This window comes from Suricata suricatta, chromosome 2 (assembly GCF_006229205.1).
Source record: "Suricata suricatta isolate VVHF042 chromosome 2, meerkat_22Aug2017_6uvM2_HiC, whole genome shotgun sequence".
NCBI classification, from domain to species: domain Eukaryota; kingdom Metazoa; phylum Chordata; class Mammalia; order Carnivora; family Herpestidae; genus Suricata; species Suricata suricatta.
The window spans coordinates 166954769-166968927 of record NC_043701.1 but is presented as its reverse complement, the minus strand read 5'-3'; the positions used below and the strand labels follow the sequence as shown (position 1 = coordinate 166968927).

The 14159-nt window shown below is 48.4% G+C and overlaps 1 protein-coding gene across 2 annotated transcripts in view; it reads left to right on the top strand.

The window, feature by feature from the left end:
• The window catches only part of XPNPEP1 (X-prolyl aminopeptidase 1), a 57287-nt gene that overhangs the window by 30884 nt on the left and 12244 nt on the right, over positions 1-14159 (top strand). For both annotated transcript variants that reach the window (XM_029932552.1, XM_029932554.1), the window contains 9 exons: positions 2076-2168; positions 2503-2646; positions 4362-4457; positions 7310-7391; positions 8889-9099; positions 10921-11010; positions 11594-11644; positions 12984-13042; positions 13169-13246. In XM_029932552.1, the coding sequence (XP_029788412.1) occupies positions 2076-2168; positions 2503-2646; positions 4362-4457; positions 7310-7391; positions 8889-9099; positions 10921-11010; positions 11594-11644; positions 12984-13042; positions 13169-13246 (904 nt within the window). The remainder of the gene's footprint in view (positions 1-2075; positions 2169-2502; positions 2647-4361; positions 4458-7309; positions 7392-8888; positions 9100-10920; positions 11011-11593; positions 11645-12983; positions 13043-13168; positions 13247-14159) is intronic.

Sequence of the window (14159 nt, the reverse complement as noted above, 5' to 3'; positions counted from 1 at the left end):
TTGTTTTTAAAGGGCCACCAATCTTCTACCTTTTATACTTCATTTAACCTAATTACCTCCTAAAATCCTTCTATCCAGATATAATCACATTGGGGTTGGGGCTTCAACATACGAACCTAGGGGGACACCATCCAGTTCATGGCACAAGAAAACCCTCTTTCTCTCACATATACCTCATGCACATACACAAGCAGGCATTCGGGGCTGTGGGGCTGTTATAAATGGACAGGCTAGTGGCCTTTAAACTCTCTGATGGCAGGCCTCAATGGCCCAGGCCCCCTCAACCTGTGTGTATACTCCCTTATAGTTTAGGTGTACGTACTGGGGTCCTTCTGCATTTCAAATGCAAGCGATGGTTAAGTTCTTTACTTCTGAGAAAAACATGAATACAAATAGATCTTCTAAAACTTTCCGTTTGCACCCCCGTGGACCATTCAGTGTACCCTGGGGTATGGGCATCTCTCTTTGGGGCCCACATCCCCAGCTGTCAGGTCTGTTAGCCCTTTGTGGGGGGAGGGGCAGAGAGGCAGAGGAGCAAGTTCTGCTCATTCCTTCAAGCAGGTGTGTGGTGGCCCCAGGGAACGAGTCTTCCTTCTTTCCAGTCCATCTCTAGTTTGCCGGGTCTTCCCTAAGCCCCCCTTTCCTCAGGCTTTCTCCTGTGTAGGGAGATTCTGGTGGGTTTGGTTGGAGAGTGATTCATCCCTGGGGTCTTGCCAGGTGTCTGTCTGCTAGGAAATAGCGTGACTTCATCCCATAAAAGTCGTACGAGGGGCATTAAAAGAAACTTCATTAGTAAGTGGCTTTTTAGCGGTTTGGGCAAAAAAATAGCAGAGAATCAAATAGCAAAATAACAGCGCAGTGCCAGCTTTTAGGGAGTTTTTTTGGAATTGAAGTTCATGAGCTCATTTCTTTATAAATCTTTGAACTTCCCCTCTGTGGTTATGTGGTTATCAGCAGTCAGTAGAGAAAATAGTGAAGAAAAGTGCTGGTTTAGAACGTATGAACTTGCACTCTAAATTTACATGTATTTCACCAGGATGTTAATTTTTTAGTAAAAATCTCATCAGTTAAGAAGCATGCATCCAAACATAGAAGGTTTTGGCTTGGATTAAAGAAAAACTGGAATATCAAAAATAACTTCAGTTCTTTTCGTGAAGCTTGTTTGGGGCACTGTGTATGACGCGTCCTTTGGAAACGGGAAGGGCTGTTTGCTCTCGGGAGTTGGAAAGCCAGGGAGCCATTGTAAAGATGCTGGTGACGGGTCCCTGTGTGTTTCTCTCTTAATCTTCGGAAAGATTTCTTTGCTGCGAAGACTCCTGTTCAGCCCTCCAGTCAGGCCTGGCTGAGGGGCGGGAGCCCGCTCGGCCACCCTGCCTTCCAGTGAGGGGAGAGTACCAGGGCGCATGCTTCCCTTATCTGGTGTGGGATGTGAGGGAGGCCCCCAGCTCCCAGCCTTCACCAGTCACCACCCCAGTGCTCTTCCAGTGACCGGCAGTGGTGAAGTGACCGAAGGTGGAGAAGATGTTGTTCGCAGTGATGCATGTACCTGTGTTGCAGTGATTCCCAGGGTGCCGTTTTTACCAGGAGTCGAATGAAAATCTTGCCTTTTCTTTTTGTTGTCCTCTATCTTACTCTTATCTTATGCTTCATTTTAATACACCTGGGTATTAAGGGGCTCCTTGGTGGCTCAGTTGGTAAGCATCTGACTCTTGATTTTGGCTCAGGTCAGGATTTTGCAGTTCATGAGTTTCAGCCCCGAGTTGGGCTCTGTTGACAAACCACAGAGCCTGTTTGGGACTCTCGCTCTCCCTCTCTCTTTGCCCCTCCCCTGCTTGTGCATTCCCTTCTTCTCTCTCTCTCTCTCTCAAAAAAAAAAAGGAAAGAAAAGGAAAAGAAAAACAAACGATCTTATACTTCTTGCAGCCTTCTAGGATTAAGGGAAGTTCAGATTTTCTAAGTGCCACCAGTCTATGTTAGAGAAGGTGCTTAATAAAGACCCTGTTTTCATGATGTTGGTGAATTGCTTCCTTCTGGGTAAGACTCTGAGCTTGGGTCCATGTGTTCTTCCTGTGTAGGTCTGAAGGATACACCAACTCAGGAAGACTGGCTGGTGAGTGTACTTCCTGAAGGATCCAGGGTTGGTGTGGACCCACTGATTATTCCTACTGGTGAGTGAGCTGGGGTTCTTCCGGCTTGGGTGAGGAGGTGGGTTCTAGATGCCTCTCCTTTGTCCTTGTTTGCTTGTGGGACATGGATCCTTTGGGGGCTCGATGTGACTTGATGTCACAAAGATCAGGGTGAGGAGAAGAGTTCTGGCAGAGAGGCCGGGGATGGCTCTTGGTGGTGAAGATAACCTTTTTGTGGTTCCTCATCCTGCACACTCAGTAGGCCATGGAAGGATCGCCTTTCAGAAGGTGCTGGGCGCTTGAGGCTCTGCTCCCTGCCTTGGCCGAGATGGCATTCAGTTCATGCATGGCTGGGCCACGTGTTGTTTCTCCCCAGATTACTGGAAGAAGATGGCCAAGGTTCTGAGAAGTGCCGGCCACCACCTCATTCCTGTCAAGGAGAACCTTGTGGACAAAATCTGGACAGACCGTCCTGAGCGCCCGTGCAAGCCCCTCCTCACACTGGGCCTCGATTACACAGGTCAGAACCGTGCTGCGCCCAGCAGGGCCCCTGCCCGTTGTCCCCTCCACCTGTCACCCTGGTCTCCCATCCCTGTCCTCCGAATCAGACCTGAGCTTGAGCTCATAGGAGAGGAGGATTTCACCCCAAGCTGACACAGTGGGGCATTTCATGAAAGCAGGAGCTTTATTTGTTTCCCTGGTTGCCACCTACTTCCCACCTACTTTGCATAATTTATTCTTGCCCTGCTCTTCTGGGAAGACCTTTGGCTGCTGCTAAGATGGCTTTTTCACTACACTGTGGCTCACTGCCTCTCTCACATGCCTGATGGTGGAAACAGGGCCGAGGGGTTTCTGGGTTCCATTTCCTTTCTTTGGCCCGCATTTGCAGGTTTACCTCCCTAGCCGCCCCCGCCCGCCCACCTCCGCCATCTTGTACCTTCTGCTTTAGAGGCTTTGGGGCATGGGTGGGTTTCTTTGGCCTGTATTGATAGTGGTCGGCGGAGAGCAAGTTCTGTGAACCGTTTGTGGGAGCTGAAAGTGTGGATTTATGGGTGAGGGATGCAGAGAGAGGCCAGGGAGGTGGGGCTATAGGGGAGGTAGTCATGTGGGGAAACAGCAGAGTAGAGGTGGGTGGGGGATGTCTGGAATGTAGGCAGATTGCCCAGAGGGGTCCTGGGAAGAAAGCATTACAGCCCGGACTCTAGCCAAGTTTTAAACAGCATTCCCGAGCTGATCTTCAAAGCTGTGCTGGTTGTGGGGGCAGCTCCCAGCTCGCTGTCCTTGTGACGCCCTCACCAGAGGGTATCACAGATTCCGGGGGCTAGGTCCAGTGAGTGGCCCGGGGTCAGCGAAACATTTTCCATTAGCATGTTTTGAATTTTTTAAAAACTGAGTCAGAGGCTCTGACCTAATTCTGATAGAAGAGGGAGAGCAAACCTTGGGGGGTAAGACTTGTTTTCAACAAACACGAGTGCCTACTATGTGCAGGACTCTGTGCCAGGTGCTGGGTGAATAAGGTAGCCCTGCTCCCAGGTGGCTGTGACCGGAGGTGAAAGTGCTGCTTCATGGCGGGGTGGGTGGTGGTCGTGGTGGGGATGTGGTGATGGGGCTGCCGTCCCCTCCTGGAGAGCCGCGGGGAGGCCCTGGCTATGGCAGGGCACATGTGATTTAGAAGTAGTGTCTCCGTGAGTCAGATTGTGGGGGGTTCCTAGGTCTTAGCACCCAGGGGCGAATGTCTCGGCTCCAAGAACGTGAAGTGGTGGATGACAGATATTCCCGTGGCCTGTACGACTGGGTGTGCGTCCCCTGCTGGGCAGTATGTTCTCATGGCTCCCTGTGCCCCTGCTGTTGTGCCAGCCCTTACATGGAAGGTAATTGCTGGTTTAATTACCTGCCTTTCCTTCTAGGTTGTAAGCCCCCTGAGGGCAGGGACTGGGCATAGCCCAGAGCTGTCGCCGAAGTGACCAGCACAATGCCTGGCACATATCTCTGCCTGGGAAGTCTAGATGCTTCACAGATTTTTGCTGGATGGACACATGTGTCTTTGAGGCAGACAGGGCTCTTGAAAGTCGACAGGTTTGGACAGAGGCTTAAATCCAGGCCTCCGTGCTCAAGCAACATGCTTCCTATAAGATGTGGTGCTGGCTCACAACGTTTGGGGTGGGTTCTTTCCCTTGGCTCCCGTGCGTCCCTGGAACCAGAGCCAGAGCCGCAAGCACGTTTTGTTTCTTGCAGGCATCTCGTGGAAGGACAAGGTTGCAGACCTTCGATTGAAAATGGCCGAGAGGAACATCGTGTGGTTTGTGGTCACCGCCCTGGATGAGATTGCGTGTGAGTGCTCTGGCTTTGCGGGTCGGGCATGCTACCCAGTGTCTCCCTTGGTTCGCTGGGAATCTGTGTTCCTGCAAATCTGCTGAGTGTCCAGGGAATAAACAGAAGACCTATGTCACCAAATGGGTATATGATACACCCAGTAGGATGGAGAAAGAATTATAGAGGATGGGGGAGAGGACGGTAGCTTTGCCCAGAGTAGTATTACAGCCAGGGGCGGATGTTGACTCTGTGGTGGATGTCCACTTCTGGCCAGTCTCTTCAGGACTGTGACACCTCTGCAGACGGACATTGCTTCCTAACATTTTGTGTCTGTCAACATTCATGTGTCTCTGTAGCTGTAGAAGTAGCATCATAGGAGACTATTTTTTTCTCTATGCTTTTCCTGTAGGCCCCTACATTCTTCATATTGAGAATGTTCTAGAAATACTTCTTTTAAAAAAGTTTTTTGTTTTTATTTATTTATTTTGAAAGAGAGAAAGCAAGCAAGCAAGGGAGGGGCAGAGAGAGAGAAGAGAGAATCCTAAGTAGGCTCCACACTGTCAGTGCAGAGCCTGATGTGGGACTTGCACTCATAAGCCATGAGATCATGATCTGAGCTGAGATCAAGACTCAGAAGCTTATGGGGGCGCCTGGGTGGCTCAGCTGGTTAAGTGTGTGACTTTGGCTCAGGTCATGACCTCATGGTTCGTGAGTTTGCGACCCACATCGGGTTCTGCACTGACAGCTCAGAGCTTGGAGCCTGCTTCAGGTTTTGTGTCTCCCTCTCTCTGTCCCTCCCCTACTCATGCTGTCTGTCTGTCTGCATCTCTTTCAAAAGTAAACATAAAAAAAAAATAGAGTCAGATACTTAATCGATTGAGCCACCCAGGCGCCCCGTGTTCTAGAAAATATTTGTATTGCAGAAAACTCAGGGACTGAATGTTTTCACCATCTTTTTTGGTACAATAGCAATTTCTGAATCTTTAGATCTTAAATAGCTGGCATGCAATTGTTTAGTACCTTGTCATCCTCTAGAACCTGGAGGAGTCTTGGTGAATCTTCTGTTCTGTCTTCTGTCTTCCTTTTCTGCTTGGATTTGACCCAGGGTGACTGAGAAGAGGCCTTATTGTTTATCTTCTCATTAGAGAGACCCTACTTCACAGTGTCTTCTCGCTCCAGCCTCCAGCCCCAAAACTTTCTCAGATATCAGTGATACTTGACATGTGTCAGTGCCTTATATCCTTAATTAATCAATAACCTCAACATCAGGGAAAATAACATATGTAAAGTTAATTTCTCCCTTTGATTTTAAGAAAACACATTCTCATTGTGGAAAACCTGGGAAATGTAGAGGAAGGAAAAAGCACCTATAATTTTGTTACTCAGAGATAATCACTGTTAATATTCTGTGCATATATAATTTTGTAGCTTGATTTTTCCAACGTATCAGCATATGCTAAGCATATGTAATCATAATTTAAGTAAATATGAGTGTCCCGTCATATGGTTATACCATAATTTACGTACCCATTCCCCCAAGGATGATCTTTGGGGTATTTTTGATTTTCCCATAATTTTATTATGGTGCTGCCATCAAAATCTTATAGTGTATCAAAATCTGTGTCTTGGTTTCTGATGATTTTCTTCTGTTTCTGGTTGCTTTCAGGGGTTATTATGGGTTAGAGGGTGTGTGCGTGGTAGGCCTGTGGACCCATCTTGCCATTTAGCTGCTAGAATTGTTTACCGTGGACAAGAATATGCCTGTCTTGCCACACCCTTCCCAGTCCCAGGTCCTGTCATTTTTATTAAAATTTTTTTTGAATGTTTATTTATTTTTTGAGAGAGAGAGAGAGAGAGAGATAGTGTGAGCAGGAGAGAGGCAGAGAGGGAGAGAGAGGGGCAGAGGATCTGCAGGCTCTGTGCTGACAGCAGAGAGCCTGAAGCAGGGCTCCAACTCAGAAACCATGAGATCATGACTTGAGCCGAAGTCAGACACTTTTAACCGACTGAATCACCCAGGTGCCCTGGTACTGTCTTTTTTAAAGTGCTAGTCTGATAGGTAGAGCTTCTTGCTTTACTGTGAGAAGCCATTATTTTAAAATTGAGGTAGAACTTTTCTCACTAGGGTTTTTTTGAGACTGTATTCTTCAGGAGAGCGAGCATTAGGCGTCTGGAAGTTTTGCGAATGTAGCTGTTCTCTCTGCTGGCCCTGTAGTTTCTTAAACATACAGTGATCTCCCCAGACTCCTTCAACGCTGGCTGTAGGTGGGTCCTCCACTCCAGTTCGGTATATAGCAGACCCTTGGGTGGGCTCTTCCGACTAGGGTTTCATTTACGGGCCTAAAGGCCACCACTGACTCCCTGCTTTTGTTCCTCTGCTGGGAAGCTCCTCCTCCTCGGGGCTCCTTGACTCTTGGCGAGAGGTCGTAGTTGGGCTCCCTCATCACGGGTGGGTCTCAAGCTTTCTACCTTTCGTTGTTTGCTTCAGAAGGGAGAGAGTGCTTGGCTCTCTTCCCTGTACTTGGGAGTGCCGGTTTACTGCTGCAAGGCCAGGCCTGGCAGGTCACCACCAGGGGGACGATTTCAACTCTTTGTTTGGAGGGTAATCCTGTTTTTTGAAGAACTTCCATTCTGTTCCGGGACAGCAATGTGGCTGCGTAAGAAACAGTTTTGGTGCCATCATTTGGTGGAAGTGAGCAACTGCAGCTCAAAGTGGAACCAGGAAGTGAGGTTTCCTGCTTTTCTGAGAGGGGCTACCGAATCCTTCCGTGGAAGCCTTCCACGGTGCTGGAGCACTTCCCTCCCCCTACTGGCTATCATAATCTCATGTCATGCAGGTGACAGGGCTTTTGTTTTTTTTTTTTTTGAAGGGCTATTCAATCTCCGAGGATCAGATGTGGAGCACAATCCGGTGTTTTTCTCCTACGCCATCATAGGATTGGAGGCAATCATGTGAGTGTCGGGCCACCCTAGAAAGTTCTTCCTTCCTCACAGCTCCTCAGATGCCTCGTCTCCCCAGGCTGGTCGCCCCCATCGCTGCCTGACGTCCTACTGATGCACTGCTGTTCTGCTTTTTCCCTTTCCTGCCCCCCTTTTCTTTTCCCTTCTTGTCTTCTTTAACAGTAGGTTTTTTTTTTTTTTAACATCCGGTCTGTCTCTTAATCTCCCAAATGACTTGAAATCTGTGAAAGTATCTCTAGTCCTAAAAGATAAAAAAAAAAAACTAGGCAAGGACATCAGAACAAAAACAGAATGAAGCTATTTCACAGAATCCCTGCTGCAGAGTATTGGCACACATTTGATTCTGAGTTTTGTAGCACCCAGTGCAAGGGGGTATGCAGGCTCAGTTATACAACCCCGGGTCCACAGTTCAAATAAATCCAGGCATTTTGAGGGTCAGAAATGCCACCGGAAGCCCCCCTCATTAAACCGTTTATATGAAAGCATTGCTTGTGGCCTTCCTGCAGTTGCTCTTCTACTTGGATGGTTCTGTATTCACATGACATTTATTGAGTTGATAGGGTCTCTGCTGGGTGCTAGGGTGAATGAGACAGACGGGGTGCCGGGCTAGAGTCGGGGAGATGAATATCTCTTCAGGGGCTTCAGGGCATGTAAGTGGGCACTGATCTGTCAGTGGGATGGGTGTGGGTGTTAAAGGAGGGGCCTGACCTAAACTGGGGGTTCCGAGGAGACTCTTGGGGAAGGTAATGTAACACTGAAGCAGAGATCAGGGGCGCATGTGCGTTGGCTAGGTGAGTGGGGAGCGAGGAGAATGGTGATCTAAGCAGAGGGAACGACATTTTCAGTGGCTCTAGGCAGGAGAGAGCACGCTGCCCGAAGAGGGCCTGGAGTGGTCAGTGGTTGGAACATAGAGCGTGAGGCCGGAAGGTGAGCAGGGGCCACATAAACAAAGGCCTGTGGGCTGTGTCCAGGAGCTCAGACCTTTATCCTGGGGACACTCAGGAGGCATTGAATGACTTTTTCACAGGGAACAACATGATCAGGTTTGTAAATCACAAAGAATACTGTGGCTGGGACAGATGGGCTGGCTGGGGTAAGACCGGATGCAGGGAGACTGGCTAGGAGGCTGTGGTGCAAATCCAGCAGAGAGATGGGGCAGCTGGAGCCTGGCTGGTAACTAGGCAAGGCCCTGTCACAGCTGGATAGATGTGAGCAGGATCTACGCTACAGACCCAAAGATCTTAGTGGAGGGAAGGGACAGTGCCCAGGTCCCGGCTGGGGGACTGGGGTGGACAGTGGGAACACACATGGGCATAGGCACACAGTTTGGGGAGCAGGATTCGGGAAAGGAATGGGGAACAAGGGGCAGCTGCTTGATTTTGACTGCGAGAAGATGGAGTCTGTTGTGCTTGTGTGGGTGTGTGCTCCCCACTCCCCCGCACTCACATGTCCTCCTTTTCTGTCACCTCACCTCTGGCCCCTCTGCAGGCTCTTCATTGATGGTGACCGCATAGATGCCCCCAGCGTGAAGGAGCATCTGCTTTTTGATTTGGGCCTAGAACCCGAATACCGAATCCAGGTGCTTCCCTACAAGTCCATCCTGAGCGAGCTCAAGGCTCTGTGTGCCAATCTCTCCCCAAGGGAGAAGGTGTGGGTCAGCGACAAGGCCAGCTACGCCGTAAGCGAGGCCATCCCCAAGGTTTGTAGCCCTGCTGAGGCCCATGCAAAGTCTGCCAGTTCCGGCTGCCAGCCCCTTCCCAGTTCTGGCATCATGCAGCTTTGGCTTTGAAACAGAGGTGGTTCTGGAAGATCTCCAGGACTGGCTGTCAGATCAGAGATGTGATGTCCCTGGATGAGCCCTTTGGGCTAGAGCCATACTGAGAGTCTGAGGGCCCTTAGAACTCACTGAGTCCGGTGTTGTTCAGTGTGTGGCATAAGAGATGATTTTAGGTGGTATACACTCATACTTAGGTTTATTTAAATATTATCTGTTTTAAAAGCCATTTAGTGTATACTAGAAAAAATACTTCTAGGATTTGAGACCATGATGATATAAAAATGGTTTCTTAAGGCAGGATTTAACAAACTAAAGTTGATTTAAAGATGGTCTAAAGAAGAGTGCCTCCTGGGTGGCTCAGTTGGTTAAGTGTCTGACTTTGGCTCAGGTCATGATCTCGCTGTTCGTGAGTTCAAGCCCCACGTTGGGCTCTGTGCTGACAGCTCAGATCCTGGAGCCTGCTTTGGATTCTGTGTCTGCCTCTTCCCTGCTTGCACTCTGTCTGTCTCTCTCTCTCTCAAAAAATAAATGAACATTAAAAATACATTTTTAAAATAAAGATGGTCTAAAGAAAAGTATTAAGTAACTAAAGGTCTAGAGGGCAGGCAGCCAGGGTAAGAGATGTGTAGGGGGGTCTGAGAACTCTGGGCTCCTACTCTGTGGAGAAACCCTACTCTGCCGTCCCCCCCACGTTTTACAGCTGCGGAGACTGGGTGCCCAGAGGGGCTTGGGAAGCTGGGGATTGTTGAAAGTCAAATGATAGTAACACTGCTGCCCTTTCCTCAGCCCCTGCTCAGCGGTGTACACCGGTCCTCTCATTGTAACCAGGGCTGAGGGCAGGACTGGAATCCAAGCCACCTTGCATGTAGGCTTTTCGAACATCCTGTCTGGAGCCTCTGGCTGCCACGTGGCCTTTAGCAAGCCCAGGGGTCTCCTCTCTTCTGCAGGCCTGGCCCACTGAGACCGGGCTTGCCCGTGCCCCTCGCCACTCTCACACTGCGTGACACTCAGCTGCTCAGAGATTTGCTTCCTTGACCTAAGTTAGGGGGTCGTGCCTGCCTTCTCTATTTCATGCGGGCTATGCCCTTAGGAGCGAGGGAATAAGGAGCCCGGAAAGAATGAAAGCCTTTCAAGAAGCTCTGTGGGAGTACAAGGTGATCCTAACACCACCTCCCCCCCCCCCCCACCCCCAATGCAGGGCTGGGCTCTAACTTGTTCTCAAATTGGGAAGGGTCTTCCCCAGCCATTTATGATCAGACCATGAATAGGAGGCGATTTGTGATTTCTGAGCAAGACGGGAAGGAGTGGGAGCCCTCTCTCACAGTTAGCTGTGTCCCCAGTGGGAAAAAGCCTCCTTTGTGCTTTCTTAAGAAAGAGGTTATTTCAGTCAAGCTTTGATCTGTTAGTGGACTCTGACCATGACCATGGAGGCTTGAAAAGCATTATCTTCCTGATGGCCAGCAGCCAGCAGGGCCAAAGAGCTGAAGATTTTGGGGACAGAAGAAAAACAATCTTGTTTGATGTACTTTTCCTTTTGGAAGAGTTCAAGCCCCTTTTGTCATGCTCAGAGTCCTCCACCCAAAGGGGCAGGCCTTCCATCCCCAGGCACAGCTCCATGGGTCCTGAGTGGGAGCTTCTCACAGGATCTGCCGTTACAGGGATGTGCTGGGTGAAAAGGGGATTGCCTCGGTCTTGGGTGAGCGGAGCCAGGCTCAGTTTCCCACACCACGCCTTTTGCCCCAGGACCATCGATGCTGTATGCCTTACACCCCCATCTGCATCGCCAAAGCTGTGAAGAATTCTGCCGAATCAGAAGGCATGCGGCGAGCCCACGTGAGTAAAGCAGCCCGTGCAGAAGACGGAGTGTATGGTTTTTGGAACGCCCAGTCCCTCACCTGCTGTGTGGCTTTGAGCCTGGCACGAGGTTGGAAATTCTTTGAGCCTTCCACAGTTAATGAGAGAAGGAAGTAAAACACTCAGTGGGTTGGATCTTTACAAAGTATATTGTACAACACAAAAAAGGCGTGGATGATGTTGATGAAGAAGAAGATGATGCTTCTTAAAAGGCCTAGAGTATGTTTCAAGGCCAGTGGTGGGTCTAGACAGATTCGAGGCCTACAGATGGCATTTGCCAGCGGCTTGTCTTTCCTGCTTTTGGAGGACAGGAGTGAACCCGCTGAGAGATTTGCCCTTGCCCTCCAAAGGCCTGAACTACTGCACAGCAGGGGAGCCCTTTCCCTGCTGGCGGGAATGGCTGCAAACTTGTTCCCAGGAAGCGTCTGCAGGGAAAGCCCTGAGGTCTGGTGGTTGTGCCAATGGGTCCAGCCTTCTCAGTGCCACCTTAGGAGCCGGGTGCTGAATTTGCCCGCTGATTTTCAGTGATAACTTTTAAAAAATGTCTCTGTTGTTTGCACAGATTAAAGATGCTGTTGCCCTCTGTGAACTCTTTAACTGGCTGGAGAAAGAGGTTGGTTCTTAGTCTTGTTCAACATATGGACGTAGATTACGCAGAAGTTCTCGGCATGTGATGCTAACCGTGGTTCCTCCTCGCTCTGGTGTCCACGGGGTCTAAGGTCTTCATCTAATTTTAGTGCTTGCTTTTGGTAGTTCTCGCTGGAAATTTGGTGTGTGTGTATTTAGAACTTTTTTTAATTGTAGAAAATTGTAACACAGATGAAGAAAGAATCTCCTTAACAGAGAGGATCCTTTTTGGGTCAGGGCATTGTCTTATAACTGAGTACAATTTCATTATGAGGAAAAATGACTCACAATAATATTATAGGCAAGCTGATTATATTAAGAGAAAAAGATCTTTATGTACTTCAGTTTAAGACTTAAAACTTCATGTGTTATAGTTAATTATTGACTCTTGGCCATTTGTTTCTTGCCCTGTCATTCCTTATGGTTGATAGCAGGGGATTTCTTTGTGCTGTTATTAAACAATCTCATGTTCCCTTTAAATATTTTATAAACAACTCTTTAAAAGTAGCTTAAACTGGAAAAAGGATATCACCCTTACTTCCACCTGAGTCACTATTTTATTCCCTCGGGCTGTTTTTCTTCTGTGTAAATAAGTTTTACACGTCTCTCAGTGTGTAGATACGATTTTGTATTTTCTTTTATTCAGTTAGTACCATGGTGTGAATATTTTCCATGTGCTTTGAGACCTTAAAAAAGGATCCGAATTGTAAAAGTGCTGTGTGTCGACAGATGGTACCTACACTTGTGGCGAGCACAGCATAAATAGAGATGATGAATCTCTGTGTTGTACACCTGGAACTGACCTACCATTGTGTGTCAACTCTACTCGAATTAAAAAAAAAAAAAAGCAAAAAAAGGATCCGAGGAGAGAAGTGGCCTTTAGTGGTTAGACCAATTTACCATTGTTACAATTTTCACATGGTTAGATCATTTAAAAAATTTTTTTTGCCATTATTAATCACCCTGTAATAATATCTTTGCATTCATCATCTTTACGTATTTAGGGTGACTTTCTCAGGACGATATCCTAGCAGGAGATCCTTTTGAATTTTTCAACTTAGATGGATTAAGTTTGGGGAGGTTTTAGGATATAACACTGAGGCAGAGAGTTAAGTGAAAAGTTGAAAGGCTAGAAATTAGAAACCCTTCTACTTTACATTGCGTTGGTAAGAGTCTTGGGAAGTTCCCTCTCAGCTGTGTCCTGTAGGTAGCACAGCTGGGACTTGGGATTGAGGGAAAAAATAAGCTCTTAATGCGTCCCTTTTAACATGTAATAAACACGTGAATCTACCAGTCCAGATGACTTATGAGCAACTTCCTTGTAGGTGCCCAAAGGTGGTGTGTCCGAGATCTCAGCTGCCGACAAGGCTGAGGAATTTCGCAGGTACGGATCCGTGCGCGCGGGAACCTTGTGGTCATTTCTTGGGCGAGGTAAAGGAAGCTGAGAGGGCCCTGATTCTTGGCACAGCATTCTTTAAGCCGCTCTGCTCTGTGTGTCTTTCTGTTCCAGACAACAGGCTGACTTTGTGGACCTGAGCTTCCCAACGATTTCCAGTACGGGACCCAATGGCGCCATCATTCACTACGCGTAAGGCATGCGGAGGAGCACGCTGCCTGGCTTCGCTGCGGCTTCTGCACAGGAGCCTGAGCAGGGGAGAGACATTATTCTACCAGAGGCCCCAGTGCCCCCTCCATGTGTCTCTTAGGACTGGTCTTATATGGGAAATGAGGTCTTGTTTTCTCTAAATCTAGTCTCTGCCTTTTGGGAGCCTCCACTTAGGCTCAGGTCCTTGGCATTGACATTCTTCATGATGTAGTCAAATGGGTTGTCCCCGTTTCCTCACTGTGGCTACAGAAGCCGATTCATAGCTCTTGATTGGTGTTTTTCTTGATAATGGCAGCCTTCTTGATGCATGGGTCCAGACATCTTGTGAGCTCCGTCACCTCCATCCTGAAAAACCACTAGGTTGTTGAGCATACTGTTGTGGTTAGGGAGATAATCAGCACCCTTTCTTCCCTGCTTATGGGCTTAAAGCTTGGCATCCAGCCCACGGGGAATTTTGTAGATAACTTTCAAGAGCCTGTGGACTCACGGAGCCAAGCATTCCCTGCACTGGGAGATGGGAGGGGCGCTGATAAGTTTAGGACTGATCTGTCTGTGGAGATGGTAGGACATCTCCTTGGTTATTGGGCTTCAGCTTCAGAATTGCCCAGTCGAATGGGTTTGCCTTGTGTTGGGCATTTTGAGTTCTTTGCTCCGTGTCTGTGAGGTCCACAGTCAGGGGAAGAACACTTGGTCTGTCTCACTGGGCTGTACTCGGGCAGAGATTCCCTCCCTCCCTTTTAATAGTTGTTTTTAGCTTTTAGTCATGGGGCGAATTTTGAAGCTGTGTGTGGGAGACAGTCACAGCTGTGATTGTGCAGCTCTCTCGTATTAGTGCTTCTGTTCCAAAATTAAAATATCAAAAGGACTTCAGTTTTTGTCTTATGTTTAATTCAGG